Source organism: Dromiciops gliroides, chromosome 4 (genome assembly GCF_019393635.1).
Source record: "Dromiciops gliroides isolate mDroGli1 chromosome 4, mDroGli1.pri, whole genome shotgun sequence".
NCBI lineage: Eukaryota > Metazoa > Chordata > Mammalia > Microbiotheria > Microbiotheriidae > Dromiciops > Dromiciops gliroides.
The window spans coordinates 348,308,646-348,324,490 of NC_057864.1; the positions used below are offsets into that span (position 1 = coordinate 348,308,646).

Below are 15,845 nucleotides of genomic sequence, written 5' to 3' on the forward strand. Positions count from 1 at the left end.
GGACTCTAGGCAGGGGGAGTAAGAGGCAAGTATCAGTGTCTCTGGGGAGATGAGACGTCTCCCTACACTGGGCACTGAGAGAAGGCACTGGAGAACAGTGGGCTGAGCCTGATATTGTTTCATTGTTGTCATTTCCTTTGATAAAATTATCTGTTGTGTAATTTTCTCTTTTATCCCATCAATTCCATAGAATTAAATTATTTATTTTTTAATTTAACTTTGAATTCTTCTATTTAAAGGACTTTTATTGATTTTTTTTGGAGTTGATTTATATAAACTGATTTATTTTATAATTTTATTGTGTTGTAGTCAGTAAAGAATCTTTTAAATGTTTGTTTCTACTTTTGTTCACAAGGTATTTACCAAATTGACCATATATATCCTACTTAGAAATATCTGTAATTAGCAAAGACCTATCACATCTAACTTATGATTATGCTTGATAAGTATACTTGATTGTAAGTCTTATAGGATTGTGTATTCTAAGATTTTTCTCTTTTTTATAGAAGTTACCAAGTTTTCTGTGATCCTGACTATGATCCCTTGGTAACTGAATTCTTGTTTGTTTGTAGTATTTTGGGTTTTTTTTGTTTGTTTTTTGTTTGTTTTTTTGTTTTTGTGAGGCAGTTGGGGTTAAGTGACTTGCCCAGTCACACAACTAGTAAGTTTCAAGGGTCTGCGGTCGAATTTGAACTCAGGTCCTCCTGAATCCACGGCCAGTGCTCTATCCACTGCGCCACCTAGCTACCCCTGCTTGTAGTATTTTTTCTTTGACCCAGTAGCCCCAGATTTGGGCTATAATGTTCCTGGGAGTTTGCCTTTTGGGGTTACCTTCAGAAGGTGACTGAATGATTTCTTATTTTCCTTTCTGGTTCTAGTAAATCTTGGAAATTTTCATTTATGATTTCTTGAAATGTGGTATCCTGAAATTTCTTCTGATTATGGTTTTCAAAGTGTCTCATAATTCTTTAATTATCTCTCCTTTATTTGTTTTTTGAGATAGATTGTTTTTGATAGTAAATATTTTGTAACTTATCATTTGATTTTTATCTCTTACTGACTCATGAAACCATTAACTTATGGTTAGTCAAATTTTCAGGGTATTTCCTAATTGAATAAGGCTTTTCTGATTTCTATTCTGTCATTTATTTTCCTTCTAGTTTTTACCTCTAAAGATCTTATTTTATCTTTTAATTTCTTCATATTTTTTTTCTAGATACTCTTGAAGTTCTTATGGTCAAGCCTTCCCCTCCGCTCCACACCGCCCCCCGCCCCCCCGAACGAATCTGCTTGTATTTGTTGGGGAGGTGCCTTCTTCTGGGTTTTCCTTTGGGGTATCTCTTGAGCAATAATAATATTCATGTGTTTGGTTTCTTTTTCTATTTGTTTATGTTTCTTGTCTCAGTTTCTTATTGAAGATTTTGTATAGGGTTATTCTCTGCCCTTTCCTGTACTCTTAGATGGGTCTTTAAGCCTGTTTGTTCCTAACCTATACTTCTTGGACTCCTGTCATTGGCTTTGCCTTCCCTGTAGTATCTGTTCTCAAAGCAGTTCAGTCAGTATCCCCAGTTAGAGCTCTGTGGTTGTCCCATCACTGCACTGCCATTTTTCTGTTCCCACTAAAGTCAGGGCTTGTGGTCCTCTGGCCTGTCCAACTGAGCTTCCAGTACTAGGGTTTTTAGCTTTCTTTTTGTATAATTCTGGGCTGAAGGAAAGAAAAACTAATGTTTTTCTTTGGATTTCTTGTTCATATTTTGGATCCAATACCCTTTTTTAGTTTGTTGTTGAAGTATATATGGTTGAGCTATGCTCTTCAACACCAACTTAATGAGAATTCCCTATAACCATCTTTTCCTCCCCAGACTAAGTCTTTCCATCTCACTCAGGCAGAGTAAGACAGAGAGCATTCATGGGCCCAATCCCATTGCTGACCCACCTGGGAGCTTTAACCTGCTGCATTTCTAACTTGGGCTGGTTAACACCTCTTTAGGCAGTGTGGTGACCCCCTACTCTTGGGGCTCACCATATGGGTGCCAGACCTGATAGGCTTAGCACACTGCAGCTCAGAACAACCAATTTCAAGTGTTATGCCACCTTCTACCTCCTCAATAGCAGGAATAATAGGTATGTGCCACTATGCCCAGCTATACATCTTTCAAGACCAATTCTTCCTTGACCATTTCAGCTCATTGAGTTCTTTCTTTTGAACTCTTACTACAAGTGTAGTAAGAATTGGTATCACATAATTCATTAGATAAAACTAAGCTGATTTTAAAAAAATAACTAATGAAATATTAACTACTTTGATCAGTAATAGAGGGGAAAACCAGAATGCCCAAATTAAAAAATGAGAATAATTAATTCAATAGGAATAAAAAGGAAATAAAGTGGTCATAAGCTATAATATCCAATTATTTGCCAACAAAACAGAATTTAAAGTAAATATTTCCCTCCAAATATAAAATTCTAAAATTGATAAAACAGAAAGTTGAGATCCTAAACTAATTTTTGATTAGAAAAACTGAGGGGGCAGCTAGGTGGCGCAGTGGATGGAGCACTGGCCCTGGAGTCAGGAGGACCTGAGTTTGAATCCGGCCTCATAACTTAACACTTACTAGCTGTGTGACCCTGGGCAAGTCACTTAACCCCAATTACCTACCTCCCCCCAAAAAAAAGAAAGAAAGGAAAAAAAAGAAAAACTGAGGAAGTTTTAAATGAATTTCCAAAGAAAATAATCCCCTGGACTGGATATATGTATAAATATTTACATATTTGAATTCTACTGACATGTAAGGAGCAATTAATCCAATTACTACATCAATTGCTACAAAAATTGGGAGAAAAAAGCTATCTTAACAATTTTTTTCATTTACATTATAAATATAGTCATGAGACCGAAAACCTATAAAGGATAAAGCAAATTATAGATCAATGTCACAAACTAATATTGGGTAAACAACTTGAATAAGTTTTTAGCAAAGAGAGCACAGCAATATATTCATCATGATTAAGTTAAAGAGTGATTTAACATTAGGAAACATAACTTAGTAATAAGAAAAAAGACATAGATTAAGAAAAATCAACAAAATATTGTTTTTTTCTTGAAAATGCTAAATGCTTAAGGATAGAAGGACTTTTCCTTATTAAGATCAAATACATTTATCTAAAACCAAAACCTTAACATTTTATAGAACTAGATCTTGCAATAAGTTTGAGATGAAGCAAAAATGGAAGTCTTCACTATTGCTTGCCATAGTACTAGAAATCTTAGAAATAGTAGTGACAAGAAAACAAAAATTAATGAAATAAACATTTGTAAGGATGAGACAAATTATCCCTATTAGTACCATATTTAATGACTAGTAGGTGCTTATTAATAAGTGCTTATTCACTTGACTTTGCATATGTTATATAATAGTTTACTTGGAAAATAATGGTGGATCAATGAAAGACTATTTGAGACAGTTAATAGATTTCAGTAAAGTGACAAGATGTAAAATATGCTTAAAAAATCACTACCACTTCTACATATTATTAAGAAAAGCCAGGAATAAGAGTTAATAAATTACACTTAAAATAATTGCAAGATGCATACAATATCAAGGAATTAACTGTCAACAGGGTAAGAGTTCATGACCAGGCAAGGGATAGAAAAGATTATAAAAGGAAAACAGACCATTTTGATTCATAAAATGAAAACTCCATTCCAAAAAACAAAATCAGTGCAGTTAGAATAATAAGTAAAGATGTGGATTGGGAAAAATATATTTGCAGAAACATCTAAACAAAAAGACTGGCATCCTAAATCTATAAGTAAAAGAAATTCATACAATTAGGAGGTATATATAGGTGTTTAAAATATGAACAGTTTTCAAAAGAAATAAACATAATAGCCATATGAAAAATGGTTCCAAATTACTAATATGAAAATCAAAACAGCTCTGATGTATCACCTTAAGTTTATTAGATTAGCCCCACCCCCCCCCCCAATGGAAAAGGTAAAAAAAGTCAATGATGTTGGGGCTGAGAAAAGACATGCGCTAATTCACAGCTGGTAGAACTTCAAATTAGTCTGCCTGTTCTGGAAAATAATTGAAAATTTTGCAATAAAAATCACTGAATTATTTACATTCTTCATCTGTGCTTTTTTTTTCACTTATCGGAGTCTGATTTGTTTATACTTATTCATGTTTTTGTCTTATCATTCCTCCCAAAATGTATATTCTTAAGGGCAGGAACCACATCTTATTTATTTTTGCATCATTCTCAGTATTGATCATAGGATTTTGCATATAGTTTATGCTCAATAAATGTCTGTTGAACTAAACTAAGACACACACACACACACACACACACACACACACACACACACACACACACACACACACACACGGAAGGGACACTTTTGGTTCCAGCAGCAAGGAAATACTAGAGGGACACAGTGTTGGGGGTGAAGTCCGTTTGAGCAACTACTGAATTTTGCTTATCTTCCAAAAATAGGGGAAGCCATGGCACCAAGATGATGACCTCTGAAGAGCTTATGGGAATATATAGAGAGAAGAAGTGGAAATACTTTACAGACTCTTTAACAGCCTCTCGCACAGGTATAACATAGATAGCCCAACGTGACCCTATGTGGTATAGGGAAGGCTAACTACTTTGGGTTTGATCCGCATGCAAAACACTTGTAGGCCATAGGTAGTGTAGAAGCACTGATTTCTTTCTTGGTTAATAGTATAATGTCAAGAACATGTGACATGGTCTCAGAGGACCTGGATTAGAATCCCATGTCTGCTGTGTACTAATTGTATGGTCTTATTTAACTTCTTTAGGGTTCACTTTCCTCTGCAAAATAAGAGAGATGATCTCTAAGGTCTTTCTAAAGTTTTAGATTGATTGATCTGTGCACTAGTGATCTAAGCAGTCAGAGGAACTCTATACTGCTTTTTCTCTTTATTTTAATTGTTAAGCGTTTCCTGACCTTAACTTTTTTCCAGGGATAAGAAAGAGTAATAAATAACATAAAGGTATTAGGAACCTCATGTAATTACCTCTCAGGTAGTATCCTAAAGTAGATAGAATCCTAGACTTGGAATCAAAAAGACCCAGGTTCAAATCCTCCCTTACTTACCTAGCTATGTGACCTGGACAAGTTGTTTAACCTCTCTGGCCTTAATTTCCTCTTCTGTAAAATGAGAGATCTGGATTCAGTGAACCCTAGAATCCTTTTCACCTTTAAATTTATGGTCCTATGTCTTGGTTACCAGCTTTTTGGGGAAGCTAGGTGGCATGTAACCCCTTTTGCCTTAGTTTCTTCATCTGTAAAATGAGAAGGAAATGTCAACCCCCCCCAAAAGAAAAAAGAAAACCCCAAGTGGGGTCACGAAGAGTTGCATATGACTGAACACCACAAATTCCTGCCTCCCTTAACTTCTCTCTACCCCTTCATTGATATATTTTATTCTCCTTTTCTGTTGTGGAGGAGCAGATGATCATAGGTTTAGAGCTAGAAGCTACCTTCAAAATCACCTTTTTGTCAACGCATACTAATATGTGCCAAGCACTGTGCTAACCCCATAATCATTTAGCTGATGAAGAAAACTGAGAAATTGTGATTTGTATGAAGTAGAGGACAGAATTGGATTTTGAACCCAGGTCCTCCACTTTCAAATCGATCCCCTGTTTCCCTACTGTGGTCAGTCAGAGTATAGTAGGAAGAAGTCTAGAGACCTGAATTCTAGTTTTGGCTAGAATGAGCTGGGTGAAATTGGCAGATCGCTAAATCTGAGTCATAGTTTCTTTATCTGTAAAATAAGGAGGTTCCATAAAAAAGAAAGAATTATTTTAGTTGCTATCATAAACACTGATTAATTTTACTTTAGTGCATGTGCCTTATTTGCTAGTGTTTATACATTTGAGATCATATATTTTCCCTTTCAATTTTAGTTTGTGGTTTGTGTTTAAATAGCTATTTGAGGAATTGGGTTTCTATGTATAAAAGTTAAAATGGTACTGAATTGTTGCCTAATATATCATTTGAACATTCTTTTTGAATGGCTGGTGTGAACATTTTATTTTTATTTTTTTTTTAGTGAGGCAGTTGGGGGTTAAGTGACTTGCCTAGGGTCACACAGTTAGTAAGTGTTAAGTGTCTGAAGTCAGATTTGAACTCAGGTCCTCCTGAATCCAGGGCCAGTGTTCTATCCACTGCGCCACCTAGGTGCCCCTGGGGTGAACATTTTAATAACTGAACATGAGATTTTTTTCCCTGCTATAAAAAGTTCATCAATCCAAACATATTTTCAGTTGTTTAATAATGATATATTTATCACCTTTATGAAATTTATATGTTTTGAGTTAGGTTGAAAGTATTCTAGCCATCATCATCAGCACCAGCACTACCACCATGATAACAGTAATAACAACAATAATAATAACAATACTATTTCTAAACCAATAATTTCTAGATTTATAATAATTACAACTTACTGTTATTATTATTATTAGAAAATTTTAAAATAAATTAGTAGAAAAAATATATTTCACATGATGATTTGATGCATAGGTTTTTCACAGATCAAAATTCAAGATTGTGGGAACTAAGTTCGTTGGGTTCTAATCACTCTGCTTGAAATAAAAAATATCAATGACTCTAGAAGGGTTGTTTCCTTAAATTAAATTTTTACTTTCCTTTAGAAGAATGTCACTTATGCTTATGGCTTCTTTTGAGTTTACTTCAAATTAATCCATTAACTGCAATATATGTTATTTGCAAAAATAATATCTAAAAAATTTCCCCCTTCCTTCTGAATTTCTCCTGTAGATTTAAATGTTGCTATTGCATGATTCCCACAAGGTGTCACTCTTTGCTCAGATTAACAACTCTTGCCTGTCACACCAGTTATCATCTTGTAATGATTTTGCTTATCTCTACTGCATGAATTCAGGATTATACAGACTTCAAGGTGAAAGGAACCTGTGAGGAGGCTATTAGTCTATCACTTTTATAGATGAGGTACAGGGTGAGCTTGACTTGCCCAAGATCAAATGGATAATAATGATCAGAGATGGAATTTGAAGCCAGATCCTCAGCATCAGTGCTCTTTTACTATATCATTTTCAGAATTGTGCTGGGATTAGTTAGAGCATTTGCCTTTTAGGGGTGAGCTAAGGATTTGCTTTGGATAATATGCTTCATAGTTAGATTTGCCAAGTTTTGATAGGTGGGTGGTATTTACTAGTTTAGAAATACAGAATAATAAGGAAGATAGAGTGCTTTTGTTCTGAGTAGTTCCATATAATTCTTTACCTACATAAAGTTTATATCATTGATAAGTGCGTTGAACCTCAAAATTCCCCAAGAAATTAATAGAGAGTAGTAGTAGCAAGTATTTATATGAAGCTTTAAGGTTTATAAAGCTCTTATTATCTATTATTATCTGTCTTCTTATTATCCATATTTTATATATGGGACAATTGAGACTGGCCGAGGTTAAAGTGACTTCTCAGTTTCTTGCTGATTTCTTATCCACGGCATAGTCCCTAATTTTGGGTATTCCTTAGGTCTTTTCCTGCAGAGTCTCTTCTCTTCTATCCATTCCTAGTGCCTAGCAGGGTGTCTGGCACATAGTAGATGTTTAATAAGTACTTATTAGTTGACTTCCTTAAAGTTAACAGCCATTAAACTGGGTTGGACTCTAAATATCATAGTTTATCCACTTAGCTGCTATCTATGCTAATAGTTACATATGTTATTGTTAGAGAGACTGAAGTACAAAGATGTAATTATTGCCTTTGTTAGTATAGTTGAATCAACTAACTAGAATTAAAATCTATACCAGCAGGGGCGGCTAGGTGGCGCAGTGGATAAAGCACCGGCCCTGAAGTCTGGAGTACCTGAGTTCAAATGCGGCCTCAGACACTTAACACTTACTAGTTGTGTGACCTTGGGCAAGTCACTTAACCCCATTTGCCTCACTAAAAAAAAAAAAAAAATCTATACCAGCAGATAATATAAACTCACCCCCTCATAATCCCTTTTAAAACCAAAATAATCTGACATTCTGAAAGTAAATGTGTTGTGTTTTTGTATTTAAAGAAGTTGCCTCTTGACACTCTCCTTGGAGGACAGGGCCTTAGATTGTTAGTGTTGGGTTTTTTTCCTAGTAATGGCAGTAGTTTGTATTAAATCTTTCATACGTCCTTATTTCTAGCCCTGTAGTCAACAATACAAATTTGTAAGATGAGTGATGAGAGGAATAGGAGTGAAGATTATTCCTAGAGAACAGGATTTTCTTGGTGCAAGAAATACCCCAATTAAGGTGTTTAAACCTGACCTTGACCTTATTAGTATAGTGTTCTAAGTCATGAAGCTAACAGTGACAGAGAACTAAAAGAGAGGGTAAGGTACAGTTGTAAGGGTGAAGCTTTCATAAAGAAATATAGTTGACTTTCAAATTGGCCATCTGATGGAGCAGGCAGCATATTGGAGAGGCACCCTGGTGGATGCTATGGAAAGAATGCTTCGAATCCCAGCTCTATCACTTACTTTTCTAGCAAGTCATTTACTCTTCTTGGGCCTCAGTTTCTTTATCTGTAAAATGAGGGGATTGAACTAAGAGGACCTCTAAGGGCCTTTCCACTTCTTTTTTTTTTTTTTTTTTTTGCAGGGCAATGAGGGTTAAGTGACTTGCCCAGGGTTACACAGCTAGTAAGAGTCAAGTGTCTGAGGCCAGATTTGAACTCAGGTCCTCACCCCCGAAGTAATTTTGGGTGGCTAAGGATACACTAAATGACAGAGAAGATTAGGGAAGGGTTTTTTTTTTGTTTGTTTTGTTTTGTTTTTTGCAGGGTAGTGAGGGTTAAGTGACTTGCCCAGGGTCACACAGCTAGTAAGTGTCAAGTGCCTGAGGTACTCCTGAGTCCAGGGCTGGTGCTTTATCCACTGTTCCACTTAGCTGCCCCTCTTTATGCTTCTTCATATTTTATCCTAATATCCTCTTAGTCTTAGCTTGAAGATCACAGACATCCTAACCTTTTATGAGAAAGACATTGTGAGAACCAGGGCAACACCCCCCTGAGGAGAAAGCATGTGGCTAGCATCCAGAAGTTATATCTATTCATAGAACCGCCTGTAAATCATGTCAATCAATGCTACCAGCCAATTAGCTTGGAGCTGTGTGTGGGGACTGGGCTGGGGCTGAGAGAAGAATGGGGATCTTTCTCTTTCCGTTGGAGGTTTCGGTAGGAGCAGCAGGTGTAGGGAGCTAGGCTCTTTCCTTCTGAACTCCACGTCTTCTCTTTACTAATCCCTAATATACTTTATTTTTTATTAATTTTTTTGGTGAGGCAATTGGGGTTAAGTGACTTGCCCAGGGTCACACAGCCAGTAAGTGTCAAATGTCTGAGGCTGGATTTGAAGTCAGGTCTTCCCGAATCCAGGGCCAGTGCTCTATCCACTGTGCCACAATTTGTATTCCCAGCACTTAGTAGAGTGCCTGGCACGTAGAAAGTGCTTAATAAATGTTAACTGACTGACTAAAACAAAAGTACTTTATGCAAAGTGGAATAAAATGTTATTTTTCTAAAACTAACTAGCTTACTCAAACCTGTAACAAATCTAAAAAAAAACTAAAATCCTAAAAGCAAATGTAAAAACTGATCTATAACAGTCCTGCAGTCAATGTCAATTTTTTAAAAACACACACACACACACACACACACCCCAATAGCAATAGATTTTAATCATAGCAATTAGATTTTAAACATTACACTTTAGAGTAACTTTCTCCCCCTTTGCTGCCCTTCTTTGCAATGTCATTGAAAAGAGAAGTGAGATAACATGACTAATGTCATTTAATGTTTTACATGATTACACATGTATAACCTATATCCGGTAGCTTGCTGTCTTGGGGAAGAGGGAAGGGGGAGGCAGGGAGGGGGAAAAATTTGGAACCCAAAATCTTATAAAAAATAAATGTTGAAAATTGCCTTTACATGTAATCAGAAAAAATTCTATTTAAAAAAGGAGTGAAGTTGTTCACTTCAGCCGGCTATTTGCTAAACATTGCTCTATATAGTGGAAGAGGTCCCTGCTATCATGGAGAAATAACTACTAATTATTTCAACATGAAGCATAATTGCCTAGGAAAGGTATATGCAGAGTACTTTGTGAGGTTTGAAGAGGGAAGATCAGCACTACTTGAGTGGATCAGGGAAGGCTTAATGTGGGAGGTACCATTTAAGTTGCTCTTTTGGGGATGGTTAGGGTTTCAACAGGCCATCTAGACCTAGGGAGCAACATAAGCAAAAATCTGGTGGTAAAAGGAAGAGTCCTATTTGGCTGGAGTGTCACCTATGAGGTATCATAAGTTAAAGCTGGGAAGTTAGGGTGACATTAGATTTCTTAGAGGGCCTTGAATGCCAGGATAAGAGTAGAACATTCCATCTCTAGCCAGAAGTATTTTCAGCACAGAAATGACACATCCTTTTATTTTATTTTATTCTATTTTTTGGCCTTCCTTTATCTTCCCAGTGCTTAGCATAATACTTAGTACATACTAGGCGATTAATAACTGCTAGTTGATTTTACTTGATCCTATCAATAAGAAGGTTAATGTTCAAGCAGCATGAAGTACGGTTTGGGGATAGAGTAAAAATAGGAAGACCTATTAGGGAGGATATTGTAATGAGAATGGGAAGGGAACAAGCATTTATTAAGCACCTACTGTGTGCTAAACGCTACAAATATTCTCTTATTTAATATAGGTGTTCTTATTATCTCCATTTTACAGTTAGAGAAGCCAAGATGAACAAAGGCTAAGTGACTCACTCAGAGTCACACAGCTAATTAGTGTCTGGCCGGGTTTGAAATCCAGCCTTCCGGACTCCAAGCCCAGCTCCCTATTCACTGTGCCACTTAGCTGCCTCCTAATCCAGGTGAATAGTAACAAAGTACCATTTGGTGAGAGTACTCTAGATCTAGCCTGACCCAGACCCATCATGCTGCTTTCCATCCATCTTCATGCCTTGGTGACCCCATGTACTTTTACTACCATCCCCTTCTACAGTTTCTCAGACCAAAATACTCCTCCCAGGACGTCACTCTCCTAAATGGGTTGTCTTTTATAATTGTTATTATTCGAATGTTGGCTAGAGACCACCTTGCTTTTTGTATCCCCACAGGGCTTAAAATACTTTTTCATTTATTTATTCATTTATCTATTCCGTCATTCCTTCTTTCAGTAGAGTGGTAGCAACAGGAATTAAGGGAGGGAAGGAGGTATGTAAAAGACGGTGTAGAGGTAGAATCAGTGGAGCTTGTTAGCTTGTCGCATTTGAGAGGTGAGATATGTGGATGTGGAACCCAGGAGAGAGGTCAGGGGTAGACAGAGTGAATGAGGCGACCAGGTGTATGAGAGGGAAAAAGAAGTTCAAGGACAGAATCTTAGGGAATAACTCTCCCTAAAAGGTTGGGAAGAGGGAGAGGGTTGGGAAGAGACAGAAAAAAAACAATGGACTCAGAAATGTAAGGTAGTGTGACGTTTTGAAAGTCATGGAGGAAGTGGTAAATGGTGTCAAATGCAGAAGATATAGGAGAATGATGAATGACAACAGGCTACTGAGGTAGCTGAGGGGGAAGTCTATACTGCCCCAACTTTATCGACTTTCCTGACTAACATGGGAATAAACATTCTCTATTTTTGAGAGTAGTTTGTAAAGATTGGGAAAGGCTGTGACACTGAAGAGAGATTATCTGGTTTTACTGGTTTCACATTTCACTTGACTTAGTGTTTCATTTATGTGGACAATTAAAAGTCACATTTCATTAGATATAAACTCTTTGAGGGCAGGAACTGTCATTTTTTTCTTTATATCCCAAGTGATTAGCAGTGTCCAATAGATAGATATTTAATTAATAGTTTTGATTGATTGACGGTGAAGTAAATTGGAGAGAGGGCTTTGTAGCAGTTTGTTGCCTAGCATTTATTGCTATTGGGGTGTGTGTGTGTTTGTGTGTGTGTGTGTGTGTGTGTGTGTGTGTGTGTGTGTGTGTGTTTTTAAAAAATTGACATTGACTGCAGGACTGTTATAGATCAGTTTTTACATTTGCTTTTAGGATTTTAGTATTTTTTTAGATTTGTTACAGGTTTGAGTAGGCTAGTTAGTTTTAGAAAAATAACATTTTATTCCACTTTGCATAAAGTACTTTTGTTTTAGTTAGTCAGTTAACATTTATTAAGCACTTTCTACGTGCCAGGCACTCTACTAAGTGCTGGGAATACAAATTGTGACAATTAAAAATATGAGCTATGTAGCTTCTGGGTAATTCAATCATTTTGTTAATATGGCCAGTAAGATATTAATAAAAGGAGGTCTATGTTCATCTCTCTTCCTTATGGTTGGGTCTTGGTTCATATACCCTTCCAACTGTAGGAGGTTCATCACATAGCAAACAAAGCTAATTGATTAACATCATTCAAATTTGACATGATTGGAGGTAGGTGGTCACTCATCTCTTGACAAAGATGACATCATGGAAAGAATATAAGACCCCCCCACTCAAGCTGTTGTTAATTTGTCCTTCATTCTCCAAGAGGGCCATGACATTGGGATGATGTCATGACTTGTACTGAATTGGTTTTAAGTGGGGGAAGGCTGTGCAAGGTCACCAACCTCACTCTCTCCTCCAGATCCATCTGGGTCCAGTGGCAAAATAAATATCATGACAACTGGACACAATCCTGGATGTTTAAGGCAATTGGGGTTAAGTGACTTAACCAGGAACACACAGCTAGTAAATGTCTGAAGACAGATTTGAACTCAGGCCCTCTTGACTCTGGGGCTAGTGCCAATTGTGCCAACTGGCTTCCCCCTACCTGGGTGGGGTTTAATCACATCAGTCCATCAGCAATCTAGACAATCTAGACAAAAGGACTCAAGATTCCTTGTAAGCTTGGGTTGGGGTGGGTTTGACCCAGATAAAGGGAATTTGGTGGCATCTCTCAAGGAGACCTTACCTTTGAGTAGGGGGGACAAAGAGGACTAAGAAAGAAGGGGAGATCTATGGGTCCCCTAAGATATTAATTATTAATAATTATTTCTCACAAAATAATAAAATAATGACATACTCTACCCCTCAAGAAGTTTATAATCTAATGGGGTAAGACAGCACAAAAAGGGAAACTGAAAAATGAGGGGGCAGTACCCAGCTCCTGGGCATGAAGGAGAACTCCAAAGGAGATTTATATGTCAAATGACTGGCTTGTTCCCCTAGCCTTTCCTTAGAAGAATAAAGCCTTCAGTGGAATAATTTCAACATGGAAAAGGAGTGTGTATTCTGTCTAGAATCTAATGTTACTTAGCCACATTTTCTTGTATTTGGTACAAGTTAAACATCCATGTTGATACCTAATTAACAAATAACTCATTTTCGTTTTCCCATTTTGCCAGAAAAATATTATTTCTATGACAACTACTTTGACCTTCCTGGAGCCCTTCTTTGTGCCAGAATTGTGGATTACTTAACCAGGGTGAGTGCTGAATCAGAGCCTGCTTTTTCATAGGCAATCCTTGACCATAATGTTACAGAGATAATTGATTCCTCTTGAAGTGAGGTTTTATTATTCCATTTATTGGTAACATTTTTCTCTTTTGTAATTTCAGTGGTGATTGAAAAGAAAAATGCCCCCTATTTTCTGAATATCTGGGGAGAGATTAAATAGTAATTTCCTTGTTGTTGTTGTTGTTATTGTTTTTGTTCCCCCCAACCATAATAGAGTCAATCTCCAGCAGGGGGTGCAGATGTTTATAACAAGAAAATATAAAGCAATGTAGTCTGACTTGGTATTTTTTCATAATTTCCTACCTAGAATGAAATATGTAAAGGTAATTTAGAAAACACCACATATGCTTATAATTTTTAAATGAGAAAATAAAAAAGTAAGTCAAATCAGGATCATAGGATCTCTGAGTTAGAGCTAGAAAGGTCCTTAGCACCCCCTCCTTTTACAAATAAGGAAACTAAGGCTGAGTAAAGTTAAATGACTTTTAGGGTCACATAGCCAGTAAGTCGCTGAAGCAGGGTTGAAACTAAGGTCATTCTGACTCCATGCCCAATCCTCTACCCATTTGTACCACTTTTTAAAATGGTATTTAAGAAACTGTTAGTGCATATCTAAAAAGAAGCTTATTTCACACATTCTCAGAGTTGAAAGAGACTTCTGGGGACCCTTAGACCAACTCATACCCTCTATAACATTCCAGACAAATGACCAGCTGGTTCTTGTTTCAAGACCTCAAATGAAGCATGGGGGAAAGGAAAAACCCACTCTCTTAAAAAAAAATGTTATTTTTTCATTCAATAGAAATCTGCCTTGTTTTCCTCCCACCTTAATCCTCCTTCCTTTAGCCCTACCCCCAGTGAGAAAGGGAAACATAACCCATTACAAATATATGTATAGTCAAAAAAAAAATTCAGCATTGCCCATGTATCTTTCCTTGCTGCCCCGTTCACCCCCCCCCCCCATATCTCATTCTGCCCTCTTAGATTTTCACTTCTCTATTAGGAGGTGGGGAGAATATTTCATCATTAGATCTCTGGAATCTTGGCTAGTTTTTATTCTGATCAGAGTTCCTAATTCTTTCAAAGTAGATTGTCTTTACCATATTGTTGTCATTTCATAACTTGTTTTCACTCTGCATCAGTTCATATACTGTTCTTCCCACCTTTCTCTGAAACCATCCCCATCATTTATTACTTAGTGTTTTACACATTTATATGCCATAACCTGTTTTAACAGTTCTCTAATTTATAAGTACCTCATAGATTCCCATTATTTGCCACCTCAAAAAGTATTGTAAATATTTTTGTACATCCTTAGAATTTGTTTTGGTTAGGACTAATTTCTCCCTTAATCTATTGTCCTTTAATTTCCTCTTCTCTCTTCTCTCCTTTTCCTTGCATTTTCTTGTTGAGTGAAATATTTTTCTGTGCCCAAATCAGTGTGTCTGTGTATTCTTCCCTCTTATCAGTACTGCACTCCCCCCATCTCCTCCTTGTTTGTGGAGATGTCTACTTTTGCACTTTGTGTGAGATATTTTTCCCTAACCTTCCTTCTCCTTCACCCTCTTTGTGTATTCCTCTCCCCCACTCTTTTTTCTTCTTTTCTTAAGATCATTACCACTCCCATACTTTGTCTAGTTAGACTCCATCTATGACCATCTTGATGATTCATGGGGGATACACGTATCATCTCTTCATATTAGAATGCAAGCCATTTATCCTTGTTCAGTCCTATATAATTTTGTATTTACCTTCTTATTTTTCTCTTAATTCCTGTTTTGAACTTCAAAGTTTCTACACAGTTCTTATCTTTTTCATGGAATTATCTTTTTCTTATTTATTTTTAATTATTTTCTTATAATTATTCTTATCTTTTTCACAGCCCAAGCTGTGTTTTTCTTTGACACGTTTAATTGTTTTGGAGTAATTTTCTTTTTCTGGGTTTATGTCTCTGGTGTCTCTGTCATCCATAATATGGAATTCTTATTTTGTTTGCTCATTTTTCTAGCCTACTTCCTTAATTTAGGACATGATGTTAGGGCTGAGTTCTGTACACTTCTGGAGGAAGGGTCTGAGCTGGTCCTGTTGAGCTGGTCCCTTTCTTGGGGTACTGAGTTTTGTGTTATTCAAGGATTTCAGAAACATCTGAGATTGAGAACCAGTAAGCTTTCAGTGCCCCTCAAGTGGTTTGATACTCCATTGTAGACATCTTTTTGAGTTAACATTAAATTCAGTAACTGTGCTTTGAGTTTTGTCTTTCAATAAGTTCTGAATATGTGTA

General features: G+C 36.6%; 1 protein-coding gene across 3 annotated transcripts in view; it reads left to right on the plus strand.

Annotated features, from left to right (window-relative positions):
• Nucleotides 1-15,845, plus strand: part of NT5DC1 (5'-nucleotidase domain containing 1) — a 252,923-nt gene that overhangs the window by 19,549 nt on the left and 217,529 nt on the right. For all 3 annotated transcript variants that reach the window (XM_044004362.1, XM_044004363.1, XM_044004364.1), the window contains exons 4-5: nt 4,501-4,604; nt 13,453-13,532. In XM_044004362.1, the coding sequence (XP_043860297.1) occupies nt 4,501-4,604; nt 13,453-13,532 (184 nt within the window). The remainder of the gene's footprint in view (nt 1-4,500; nt 4,605-13,452; nt 13,533-15,845) is intronic.